Source organism: Eschrichtius robustus, chromosome 17 (genome assembly GCF_028021215.1).
Source record: "Eschrichtius robustus isolate mEscRob2 chromosome 17, mEscRob2.pri, whole genome shotgun sequence".
Lineage (NCBI taxonomy): Eukaryota > Metazoa > Chordata > Mammalia > Artiodactyla > Eschrichtiidae > Eschrichtius > Eschrichtius robustus.
The window spans coordinates 1,836,498-1,850,620 of record NC_090840.1 but is presented as its reverse complement, the minus strand read 5'-3'; the positions used below and the strand labels follow the sequence as shown (position 1 = coordinate 1,850,620).

At 37.8% G+C, this 14,123-nt stretch overlaps 1 protein-coding gene across 1 annotated transcript in view; it reads right to left on the bottom strand.

Moving 5' to 3' along the window:
• SNTG1 (syntrophin gamma 1) overlaps window positions 1-14,123 on the bottom strand; it is a 331,005-nt gene that overhangs the window by 90,695 nt on the left and 226,187 nt on the right. The window contains exon 12 of the mRNA XM_068525807.1: window positions 5,619-5,657. Within this exon, the coding sequence (XP_068381908.1) occupies window positions 5,619-5,657 (39 nt within the window). The remainder of the gene's footprint in view (window positions 1-5,618; window positions 5,658-14,123) is intronic.

Below are 14,123 nucleotides of genomic sequence, written 5' to 3'. Positions count from 1 at the left end.
GTTTGATTTTTTGCTTTCTCATAGATTAATAGAAATTATCAAATTTGAAAAACAGAAAAATGTTTTAAAAGACTGAAGAAAATGAAAACAATTTATAGACCTGTGAGGCAGTGTGAAGCATATCAGCATACGTGTGATGACAGTCCCAGAAGGAGGGCAGTGAGAGAAAGGGGGTGATATGATTATTCAAGGATGTGAGTGCCAAAAGCTTTAAAAACTCCAGGGAAAACATTAACTTAGAAATCCAAGGTAGTCAACGCAGTCCAGGCAGAATAAACACAAAGGGATCTACACCTAGCACGTCATAAGTCAAACTTCTGAAAGACGTAGACAACAGAAAATATTGAAAGCAGTGAAACTTTCATCACATAAAGGACAACTTCAATATGTTTAGGAGCTAACTTTATATTAAAAACTGGATGTCAGTAGACTGCAGAACGACATATTCAAAGTATTGAAAGGTACAAACAAAAAAGGTCAACCAACATTTCCTTATCCAACAGAACTATTTTTCAGAAGTAAAGGCAAAATAAAGACTTTCCCAGATAAAGAACTGGGATAATGCATAGCTAGTAGACCTTCCCTACATGAAATATTAAAGGAAGTCCTACAGTATGAAAGAAAATGATGCCAGACAGAAACTGGATCCATAGGAAAAACTAAAGAGCACTCTGTATGTTGCTAATTAGAAGTCTTTCTTCTTTCAATAGCTTCAGAAAAAACATGAAACTGTTTAAAGCTATAATTGTATCACTGTATTTTAGAATTTAACAGATATGTGATATATATGACAATAATAATACAATGTAAAGCCTTTGAGATGGATCTGTATTAAAATGCAGCAAAGTTTCCATATAATATCAATATTAGGTCAGTATAAAGTTGAAGTGAATTATGATAATTTAAAGATGCACAATTCAATCTCAAGACCAAATTCTAAAAAAACAATCAAAACATATAGTTAAAAATCAACATTGGAATTAAAATTCTACATTAAAAATATGCTTAACATAAATAAGGAACTAAAAAGACATGAAACAGCTAAAAAACAAACAGCCAAATGGCGGATGTACATCCAAATCAATCAATGATTTTTAAATGTGATTGAGTGAAACAATTTAATCAAATGTAGATATTGTCAGACTGGATAGAAAAACCAAGACCCAACTTTAAGCTGTACAGAACAGCATGCTTTAGATTCACCAGTGCAAAACAGAGTAGAAGCAAAAGATTAGAAAAGGACATACCAATAAGACAGTAAATCTTAAGAGATGAGAAAGCAGATTTTAATGTAGAGAAAAAGAAACAGCTCAATCTCAGGATGACAAAAATGTCATTATCTTATGAATATATAACAATTATAAATGTCCCTAACAACAGAAACCATTATAATGAAGTAAAATGACATAACTAAAAGAAAAACACCCGATAATGATAGTGGGAGATGTGGATATTACCACCATAATAACTGATAGAAGAACTAATCAAAAAGTCAGTAGACATATAAAAAGACCTGAACAGCCTCTGGCCAGGTGGACACACCTGACATTTGGAAAATGTCAGGCCATCCCCTCTCAGGCTGGATTTTGTCCTTCTCGAATTGGAAAGAGGCCAGTTGCTTAAACGTAAAAATAAAAACTTAGTTCCTAGAAATAAGCGATGGATTGCTTTCTTCCTTTTACGAATCTTGAACTGTTAAAATCTAAGTACAACACAAATCCTGTGAGCTATTAAAAAAGATTGCTGACTTAGGCTCCATAAAACACAAAGGTTAAATTCCCTTCATGTACTGAGTATGCAGTGCTTACAAATAAATAAGAAACAATAAGAAGAAAATAGGAACGTGTTCAAAATGTAGAGAAAGACAGGAAAGGATATGCCAATGTCACTTAAAGATGCTCAACCTCACAATAGTATTAGAAAAGAAACGCATCTTAAAAATGGCAAGAACACACGTTTCTCCAGTTCTCCAATAGAAAAGACCAAAAGCCAGAGGACATCCAATAAATATGGTGGACAGAGCTGATTCCAGTATGTAAAGATGCAAAATAGAATGGAAGAACAAGGACAAACTTAATACACATCTGAGTTCAAAACAAAAATGGAATGTCCTGGTGTGGGAACTGAAGAGGGAAAGAAAGTGAGTGAAGTTGCAGGGAAAGGCGGGGGAAGGCAGGGAGGGACTTAATGCACGAGGGCTTGGGAATGAAACCCTCAGGATGGGAAGGAGACCGGGCTGGACTTCTTCCCAGATGCAGACACTTTACCAGGTTCTTGAGCATCTTCTTGAGGTGCTGTATTCTTGTACAATAACGTGTATATTTCACCCTTTATTACACCCTTTATTAAAAATAGTGGCTTACTTATTCCCTGTTCTTCACTTTGCCGTTGGCACCTAATGAACTTTCGTGGAGAGTCTTCTAGACCAGTGCCAGGTGAGGTAGCTCACCCTCTTGATGGCGGGTCACTATCCCACTGACGGGATGTGCAGGCTGTTTCGGGTCCCTCGGGGGCGTGGCTCTGGTTCTCCTCATCAGGTTCCGGGGCTGGTGTGGTTCTTTATCTCAAGACGTATGGAAACTCTTAGCCACCGTCTCTCTTCACACACTGCCTCTCACACGTTGTTTCCAGTCTTTCTGCAGAATTTCCCTTTTTTGGAGCTTCTCATTCTAAACTTCAACTCTTACATTATCTTTCATAGTTTCACCCCTTTCTGTATGTGCTGCATTCTGATGATACTCTCAGATATACTATTTCCAATTACATATTTTATCTTCATTTGTATCTACGCTATTATTCAATTGGTTAATTGATTATAATTTCAAATATACTCCTATTTTATTCATTGTTGAACTTCTGTGGGGTTCTTTTGCAAATCCACATTTTTGGACACCATCTCCTGTTCTTGACTTACAGTTTCCACTCCCCTATTTTTTGAAAAAACACAACACATGAAAAGTAAAAATAGTCCACAGCACTGGCCCCTGCTGGGCACAGTGACTTTTTCCAGTTCCAGATCCCTTCGTGTTTTGCTTTTATTTTAATTTCTCTGGTTGGGGTACATGTACCACACGGGCGGCACAAAGTCAAAACCAAATCCCACAGGAAGCAGAAGAGTTCTGGTCTAATGTATCTTGGATGATGTCTTTTTGGTTTTGTTTGAGACCTAGAGTATCACAGATATGAGGGGACTTAAATACTTTAACATTATGTCTGAGTTATTTAATAAAAAGCATATGTATAAACATACATGTTTATATCTAATCTGAGCGTCAGAGAACACTACATGAAAGTTAAGTTAGGAAGAAATTTGAGATGAAAGCAACTAGTCCAAGGTAAGAGTCCTGTTTGAGTGCTAAATCTGGATGAGAAATGAGATTATGTATGATTTTCAATTTTTATTCCTTAACGTGGTTCAGATTTTAAGTAGAGGATGTACCTTGATCTCCTAATACATTGCTCTCACACTATGCAGGTGAGTTTTTCCTGTTATGCATATACATGAATGTTGAACTATAAACTAATCCTATTTCCTGAAAGACTTCATTAACATGGTGGAAAGTAGTGAGGGAAAAAAAATCTATTAACTCCCGTTTTCAGTTTTTCAAGTGCCAAGAAGAATTCACTATAATTTCATAATTGTGAAATACTAAGAGATTTGAAATAAAATTTCACTATAATAATAGTATTAAAAGGCTAGCAAATAAAAACCCATAAATGCTTGCTTATCTGTGTTTATTATGTATGAGTTAGAATATTAAACAGTTTTTATTATGATTTGTTCTATATGCAAGTTTTTTCAGATTCCTATGTCTTCGCTCTGTGTTATTCAAAACCTAGATACATGCAGAGGTGGCGAGGACTGTCGCAAGTCACTGAAGGGAGTGTGCAGAAAGTGTCCCATGTCGTTGTCATCATAAATAAAGCACAGCTCTGGCGCAGTCAGGGTTATGAAACATTCACAGCAATTAAATTACACTAAATACGAACACTTCACATGTTGAGGGTCTAAAGGGCAAGGGAAGTGATAACACAAATATTAGAGTCATTTTTAAGGAAACATTCTTCATTTGTATTTTTGGCAAGAATTCCCCAAATGAGTAGGTCTACATTTTCACATATCTGACTATAAAACGACCCTGTCTCGTCCTGGGCATGGCAGTCTTCCCTCACGGCTGAGGCTTCTATTTGCATAATTTATCCTTAATGACTTTTTCCCTCTGCTTTAGCCCTGCGAAACTGTTAAACTGTTTTCCCCAGATGTCACCTGCGCACTCCCAGCCTCAGAATCACCTGGGACGGGATGGGAGCAACAAAGCCAGTTTCCCAGGCACCATCCCGGAGCTGGTGCATCCGATGCTCTGGGTTGGAGCCTGGCCTCTGTGCCGTGAACAAGGCCCCAAACACACCCACACTCTGCTGTGTGTCTGCCCAGAGCACCGGCTGGCTCAGGCGCGGGGCCTGAAGGGGGGATGCCCGGTACCCGGGGCCGCACCAAGGGGAAGACAGGTCAGAGTTGTAGGCGCAGCGCGCTCTCCAAGGCTCTGCTCGCTCCTAGCTCGGTCACACGCGGCTCTGCGGGCAGCCTGGGCATCGTTAACGATACAACTTATACCAGAACGTAAATCCTCTACTGCAAAGAACACACTTAAACATTTAATACACTAATGCAAATAATGGCATATATTAAGAAATTTACATTTGTTATCATTTACTTTTCAAAAATAAACATGTGAGATAGACTTACACAAATGCTACAGATGAGGGAGCTGAGGCTTAGCTAAGAAAAGCAACCTAGTTTTGACAAGCTGAAGATTATTTTTTAAATTTTACCATGGAAATTAACTTGTGCCGGGTGTACCATTTATGAATCGATATCGCAGGTGTTTAGATTTTGGTCAGCGGTTGCAAACTGAGGTTGATGTCAAGTGTCAGAAGTCTGTGTCCAGCCATGGGTTCCCTGCCACTGTCACACAGGCCAGACAGGGTGACTCTGAGTCCACAAGCTGAACCTGCGCTTCCTTTTCTTATTCTGATTAATGTTTATATTATGTTTATGGAAGCAATAAAAGTTAAGTTTAGCAAAATAAAAGTATAAGTGGAACCAGTTATTTTTATAATCAATTATTTTATTCTAACATCAATTATTAGCCCAATAAGTCAACTAAATTCTTAGCTTGATTAATTGGACATTATTTTCATTCCACACATTAATTTAAGCCTCATTTTCAACACTATCAGCCAATTTTGAAAATTCCCTTTTTGGTCAGTTAAACATAGGTCTCCGAAATGTTTAAGATACAGTAAAACTGTCTTATGTAAATAGCTGTCAAAGTTCTTCAGCACTGCATTCAAATAAATATAATTGTTTTGTCAAAACAGTTTCGACTTAATTCACTTAGATCAAAAGCTTTTCTTATTAGTATGATTAGAAAAACCAGGTATATTATATAATATGAAAGAAATCTAATAAATTATGTATTTTTCTGAAGATGGTAAATGATAGTATCAATTATTTCCACATAAAACTAGATGTAATCAAGATTATCTTCTATTAACGTAATAGATAAAAAGAAAGAAACATATGACTCGGCTTTGCGAGTGTTTCTCCATCTTACCTGCTGGTTTACAGGAAAGTTTCTGTTGATTTTTCTAATCTGTAATAATAAATAAACAATAAAAGTGAGAACAACACAAGATCCCCCAAATTTTATGAGAATCTATTTTTAGTGAGTTTATGTAAACTGATACTTACGTTGACTTACTAAAATCATTGCATATCTAACACCAATTACGAAAGTTTTTTAAAATTTTGACTACCAAATTATCCCAAATTTCACATACAAACATTTTGGAAAGATTTCCATCTAATAATTTTCTCTTTATGAGAAATGAAAAGCCTATGTTTCCATAAAATGTTAAGTGAGAATCTACAGAGAATGTGGAGTACCTTTGCCGTGTGGCATGCGGGATCTTAGTTCCCCAACCAGGGATCGAACCTGTGCCCCCTGCAGTGGAAGCACAGAGTCTTAACCACTGGACCGCCAGGGAAGGCCCTAGAGTAACTTTTTATAATTTATTTTTTCACTTTGAAATCATATTATACTCGATCTGTTTTAACACTTAAGAGAACAGAAGAAATGGAATATTCAAACACTAAAGGATAACGTACATGTATCGAAATAGTTTTAGTCAGGACCTCAAATAAAATAAACATTTACTTTAAGACAATTTATTGGCACGTCATAAGAATTTAAAATAAGTCTTCAGAGAAAGAGTTTCCTCTGTATTAAGTCATGTAAACAAACTTTAAAAGCCAAATGAAAATGAGTATCAGATTTAGACAAATGACCTTACAATACAAAAAATCTTTGTTCAACAGAACTTTTACTAATTAAAACCAATTATTATTTTTCATTGGTTTTCTAGAGAAGCTTAAATGATGCTCTCTGTGTGATATACTCTTACATCAGACTAAACACAGACTGTTTTCACTTAGAATATGTTCTGTTGAATTATTTCGGTTTTCCTTTTTTAGTTTTATTTCCCTTTGTCTTACTGATAAACGTGAATTAAGAGGAAATTTGATGAACGTGAGGCACAAAGTTGGAGAAGCGTCAAATGGCTCATGTACGAGAACAGACTTACTGGCAGGATATATGTCACTTAAAATGTGAAAGAAAATAAAATTTGAGCATAGGTATGTGATCTCCGCAGGGTCATGCACAAATACCATATCCTTCTAACATTGCTACAATCATTTCAAAGTAGTTTTTGCTCTGGTGAGGAATCAGTGAAGGAAATCTCTAAAACTATCGGTGCCTTCAGCTAAAGTCAGGATAGTCTGGAGATGGGTACAGAAGAGCAGACCCCTAAGCATGTTTCACTACCAGTCAAGAAATTCATATTGAATACTTTGTGCAACTATGCTTTTTAATAGTTTTTAAGGATTGCTATAAAATTCTACCAGCATTTTATGTGGACCACTGTCTTAGAGTGAGTACTATCTAGCTTTGTATTTTTTAGCTCCCCTAACATGTAATTTTAGTTCTATGAATGACATAAAATGTATGACTGAAGTTAAATAAATGACGCTTCTTTGCACAATATTTACTTAAAATGGCATTCAATGAAAACTGTTTTTCAAAATCAAGCCTCTGCCATCAAATTTGCTTAAATGGGATCCTCCAGATTAGTTCAAGAAAATAATACATCGTGCTCTGATTTCTATTTTTTTCTGAATCATACTGGAACATCTCCTTCTAAACAGAAAATCACAGTACCTAGATGAACTAGACAGATATTTTCTGATTTATAGCACAAACACACGCTCACATAACACATGGGTAACATACAGCTCTAGGTTTTTAGGGTGGGAACAATGTGGCTAATCTGGGTTCATAGAGTCCAACCAGAGAATATGTTGAACAATTTTAAATTGAGATTAAAAACAGTAACCTGAACAAAAATTTTCATTAAAATGGGTGAAAGGATCAAAAGAAAACAAATAAATTCTTTTAAGTTATCATGGTGTGAACAAGAAAGAAAGAAAGTTGAGGTTTCTTTATAACCCTTGCTTAGAGGTAGCAAGGTAAAGATGTCAGGCGGTGCACCGCTATAAATGGTCTTTTTCTGATTTTTCCCTTCTATCACTTAGCATTATCTAATACTGTTTATTTTAACTTATTTTTGTATTATGATTCCCCAGAAAACAAGATCACGAGGTCATAGATTTCTGTCTGTTTCATTAAATACATCACTTCTAGCACCTAGACGCCGGCCTGGGTCTTAGTAGGGGCAAAATCAATATTTGTTTAACAAGTGAAGAGACAGAATATCTCAGAACAGAGTCAAACTCTTGTATTTGACCTCTAACTTAGTCTTGAATGCAAGTTACTTCTAAAGAAAAAAAAAAATCTAAATTCTTAGCTTTGAATGACTATAGTAATTGCAATGGCTTCGATACCTAGAGTTTACACCATAATGGGAAGGAAAAGAATGCTGATGATTTAAAAGCAAGTTCTCACCTCAGAGGAAGACTAGTTCCTCGGTGGACACAAAAATACAGAGAGAGAGGGGGCAGAGGGATCTGGGCTCCTGCAACTTGCCACCTTAGGTCAAGTCTTGAGGGACTGGACACAGAAAAACACAGTTAGTCTGGGGGTCCCAATGGAGAGAGCTCTGGACTCTTCCCCCGGGGCTCATGGAAGCCCCATGTCAAGGGTGGTTTCCAAATGATGGGAGAGCTGAAGCCAGAGGATGTGTTTCCATCTGAAGGAGAGGCTCCGAGATGTCTCCCGCCTGCGAGGCTGGTGAGAAAACACTAGCAACGCTGGCGGACTGGACGCAGCTTCCTGAGCCGTGAGCTGGAGGCGCCAGTGGGACCACACTTGTCAGAGCATCAGAGACCACGGTGACGCCTGGCCACCCGGGAGGAACTTCTCCGCGGGGAGTTTACGAGGACGTGGTCTCCGCAGGGTGAGGGGGGGCGGGGCCCCCTCTGTACAGAACTCGGGGTACAGCCTGGCTCTGGCTTTGCTCTCACCAGCCCCCCAAACCCTGCCCACCTGCTGGCTCCCTCTCTCCTGCCCTCCCTCGCTCCCTCTGTCTCCCTCGCACTTTTTCACCTGGCAAGAGTCTTCTTTCTTTTTTTGTATGTTTACCTGAGGTGCACAGAGACTAAATAGCATTAAATGACCCCAGAAGGTGGTGCAGCCCGGGTCTGCGTGACACCGCAGGCCTGGCTCCGGGACTGCATAACCAAGAACCAGGTCTGCCATGAAAACCCAAGCAGAAGTGGCCGGTGACCTTCTCTTGGGCCCTGTGTGTGGGTCCAGCTGTGTCTGCGCTGTCCTTGCTGCAGGACCCTTGACTGCAGAAGGTCTTTTCCACCCCATCTCCCCTCTGTGCCCACGTGACCGACAAGCACCGTCAGTCACAGCCGGCTGTCCCGGGGGGCGTGTCCTGTGCTGGACCCACCTCCTCCGAAGCCCAGCCCTGAATCACAGCGGGGCCCCTACTCCTTCTGCTGCCGCCCTTGCCTGGGGCCCCCCTGGGATGCTCGCCTTTCTGACCCGAAAATCTACAACTGGCTCAGCCATCCTGATTCTTCTTAACTAGGATCTGATTTAATCCTCTTTCTTAGTATTATCTCAGAGCTTTGTAATTGATCGAAAGGACCCCATTTATCCACTTTGCCAATGATTTCCGCATGAGTGAAATTAACAGAAATGCAAAAATAATGGCAATCATTAGATTAATACATATTTTGGACTAAAGGGAACAGTGGGTACTAAGACCTGACATATTCTTGCTATGCCAAAATATAACACAGTGTTCTACTTTTATGAGAAATTCAATTCTGGAAATTTGATTGTTATGACAAATCTCAACATGTAAATTTTGACATTAACTTTCAGAGACAGTGAGAACTAAACACAAAAACATGTTTGTGAAGCACACATGATTTATAGAAACACATCTATGGGATGGCTATGCTAAGAAGAAAAATAATTTAATCTTACAAAGATATGCAAAAACTTTTCTAAAAATGTAATCCCAAATTAATAAAAATAATGGTAAAGTAAATGTAATAAGTAAAAGAAAAAATAATGCTTTTTTTACATCATATAGAATCAGCATTTATATCAAATTAACAAATACCATGGTTAAAAATTAAACATATAAAATCCATTTAACAAGAGACTATGAGAATTACCCTTATCATTAATGTGTAACAGTGACATTAAAAATTACAGCCAAGATAATATGGTAAAAATAGAATGTAAAAGTATGACCATTAGAAAGAACAGCTTTGTATGGCATTGATGGAAGATAATCTACTTTATTATAAATACCCAAGACAATTAGATTAAAAATGACTTCGTGATTTCAAGGTGTCTGAATATGAAATACATTTATCCAAATCAAGTCTTCCTAAATTTGAAAAAAAATAGAGAAATAAAACAAAAGGCTTTTTAATCAACCTAATAAAAATAAAATTCATAACAATCAACCTAATATGAAATTATAGATCCATTTCTGAATGTCAAATTTCTTCCAAATTAAAATATTATTTGGTGGTGTTATTCTAGTGCAACTATTTTTAGACCTTTATGGGCCCATCAAGAATAAAAGGTCAAACACACCCAAAGGTGTTTAAGGTTAATCTCAGGGGGCTATTTGAATGCATTACAGAATTACAATCATTAAAACAGGGTTTTGCCCTGCCAAACTAATTGTGACAATGACTTTTGATAGAAAGTTAAACATTGAATCAAAAATAGATATTACTGAGTTAATGATAAAGATTGTATTTTGAATTTGAATAGAGAACAAAGCTGGAAAAGGTGGTTAATTACCTGAAAACAATGCATCACCCACAAACTCCCAGTGCAACTCATATTTAACGCACACTATTTAAGACAGGATGGGGTGGCCTGAGGCACATCAACCTTCCTACTGAGAGCAACAGAAATGGAAAGATAAACCTAGTAAAAGCACTTTGTTTAAAGACTCCTGAGAGCTCCCGCTGTAACTAGGGTGGGCATGGCTAAGATTCCGGAGATGAGATGACGAGCTGACAGCTCAGGGCCACTAGGCAGGCTCGGGGACAGACGCCCAGACGGAGAGCATGTGGACAGACAGAGGAACAGAGCATGTATTTTCTCCTGGGTTCACGGGGGCAACACGTGAGATCTGTGCGGCTTCAAACACAACACTGCTTTTCACCTCAAGACAGTTGCTGGAGTCTGAATCTGAACAGGACAAAAGGCTAAAAAAATTAATCTGAGAACCTCTGAAAACAGACCAGAGTTTTGTAAATCTGTGCTGAGAGAGAAGCCAGAAGTCAGAGCCCGGGGGTAGATGTATTCGGGGAATAGACATATGCTCTGAGCCCCTAGGCTTGGGGCGGGCGGGGAGGGTGGGCTGCACCTTTGGGGCAGAAGAAGCAGAAGCAGAGCCTTACAGAAAGTTCAGCCCCGCCTGATTCAGCTGGATTAAGACATCAATCTTAGTTTATGAGACTAAAGAATGTTTAGAATCTTTGATTCTTTTCCTACACACCTATATTAAGATATAATTAGCAATCTTTTACAAATTAATATGCCAGAAAATTCATAGGGCACTATTACATTAATGATATATTTTAAATGATGTGTATGTCAAATAATAATCCATTCATTATTTAGGAGTTAAACAAATAGCAAAATACCTATTAGTCCATTCAATGTAGCTAGGAAAATGCCCATGATTAAATGTTAACTCAACAAAGGATAATACCATCTACCCAAGAGGATGGTAATTTTATTTTATATATGTCAACAAAAGTACACATTTTAATGTACATGTAACATATACACTAATAAGAACACTAGCAATAAATATACCATTATTATTGTAATAAATTTTCATTTTTATTCTCTTCTGAACTTTAATAAATACCTAAAGTCTAAAATTATTATGAAAGCACATATTTTAAAATATATTTTTACCAACTCTATTACGTCAAATGGCAAATAGGGTTTAGTGTTTGATTTTCTAGGAAACAATATGCCCAACAGATATAAAAATCAAATAATATAGATATACTCTTGCAGGAAGAGAAGTTTGAATAATTTTTTAAGGGAAAGAACACATTAAAAACCCAACGTGAGAAGAATCTTCACATTTGGATGAAATGGAATAGAAAAGACAGCTCTTTTTCAAGCTCTTACAATTTATTACTGAGAAGAGTACTTTCGGCATACCATCTACGTACTTTTGTAGATGTTAAATAATATTAAGAAAAAGATGCATCTTATTTTATCAAACGTTTTCACCATTTATTTTGCCTTCCTACTTTATTCTATTACGTTAGTGATTTTTTTTTTCTCATGGGAATCTTTGGTATTAATGAAGTCTTATTTAAAGAAACAAATATTTTAAAACTCTATTATATGCAATAGTATACTCTTATATTATTGAAAGTTTAATTTAAATCCAGTAGCTTTTTCATTAGAGAATTTTCATTAGAACTTAAATTTAAAATTTGCGACTCCCCTTAAAAAACTTGAAGGACACGTAAAAAGGCATTGAATACTCACATTACAAGTGTTCTTCAGATTATATTTCTTACACTCAAGAACTGAAAATAAAACGAAAATTCTACAACTTTATAATTTACCCAACGTCAAAAGTGAACACCTGCTTAAATATTATGAACTGTATTTTAAGGAATAATATTCACTTTGTCTGAATGCTGGGGGGAATGATAATATGTGTCCCTCTTTTTCTTTGAAAACCTTTAATTGAATGTTAATGATGGAAACTCCTTAAAGGAAGTCTAGTTATTGAAGGTCTGTTAAACTGAGAATAATTACACAACTGGTTCTAATAAAGATCTGTTTTGATTTAATTTATTAAAAATAAAATTTGGAGTAATAGGAGCATCCATTTGTTTTAAATATTACTCTTATTTTTTAATTCCTTAATTCCTTTTTAATTCCTTAAAAAGCGGTAATGTTGTCTTTTGACATTCTCTTTAGACAAAAAGAAAAATACATAGGATATTCGAATATTCTTTTAAAATGTTTTTCTCTTCCTACATTAAACGTCTTTAGGGATTTTTTTCCAATTAAATGTTTAAAGATAAGTGATGAGCTTACATTTAAATAATTGTATCCTAATTCTATTACTCTTTCACTTTTTCAACCTCATGTACACGTCAATTTTGATGAGTGATGTGCTCTCAGGATGGGTGCTGCAGGACCCTGCTCACAAGGTATATTTTCCCATGAAAATTAATTTTGAAGATTTATCCAAGGAAATAATTCTTATGGAAACAAGAAACGGTCCCCCAATTTCCTTAGAGATTTGTGGCCAATGTTAGTTAGCTGATGTGTGAGGACCCGGCGAGATCTTTATTCCGTAGATATAAGTCCTCCCGAAGACACATGATGTTAGTGTGGGTGCATCACGGCGATATATCCATTCTGCAGCTGTTGATAAAACTGCCTTCACCAGGAAAGGGAAGAATCAAAAATGATTTCTGCCTCAGGAGCCCACATTTCAGCTCAATTTTTTCATCCATTTTTCTCAGACTATGGATTCTATGCCCTGGCCACCTTGGTTATTCCCCAGGCCCATGGGTACAATGTAATTGCCTGCCTTGTTGCTTTTAAAAACCGATCTATTAAGAGTCCATCAGGATGACCACCCAGTGTTATACCCAAGTGAACTTTCTTATTTTTTCTAGTACAAGAACTTTTCAATTTTACCTGTCGCCATCCTTACGATTAGCATGTATATGGTATATATCATACATAGTATATATAATACACACACACACACACACACACACACACACATACACACAATCTTACCGTGAATTAGAAGCCTGAAAGCTAAAAGTAGGTTGCAGCCATTTATAAATGTCTAGTTCTTTGTTCAGAGCTGACTTACTCTTCCATGAATTCACTGAACTCCAGAAATGACTGTATGTCAAACGTGAAGGGAATGCCAAGGGCACGAGACCCCTGTCCTCAAGAACCATCTGGTACAGTTGGCAAAACAAGCATGTCTCTGGCATGAGTGTTAGAGCAGGTCGCACAATGCCTGAGCAGATGTGAGCGGGAGGGACCCTGGCCGGGGGTGGGGTGTGCAGGCAGTGGGGACCCTGGGTTGCAGGCAGTGATGGGATGTGTTTTATCTGCCGGTGTTGGCCACAGGTGGAGAGAATAGGTCCCATCATTGCCACATTATTAGTCAGGCTTCCTCAGGAGGGGAACGTGCAGTGGGTACAGTACGAACCCAGCCTGGATCCTCGGGAGAGGCCTGCAGCTGTCTCTGCTCCCTCGGGTCTGGCTGTTAAGCTCAGTTTCAGAAGACGGCAGTTCTAAGAGACGTTCCGTGGAGCCACTGCAAACTCCCAGTGATTTCCTGCGTGACATCCTCAGGCCTTTCATCCGCGTACTTAGTGCCCTTCTCCTCCACACGACGTCCGCTCCTGGGGGGAACGTGCACTGCTCGGTGCCCTTGGTCTCACCTCCCGAGGAACGGAGCCCGAAGAGGATGTACAGTCCTCAGGAGGCGAGAGTCATAGGTGAAGGGAAGGGAGGCCGGGCAGCAGAAAGCAGGCATCA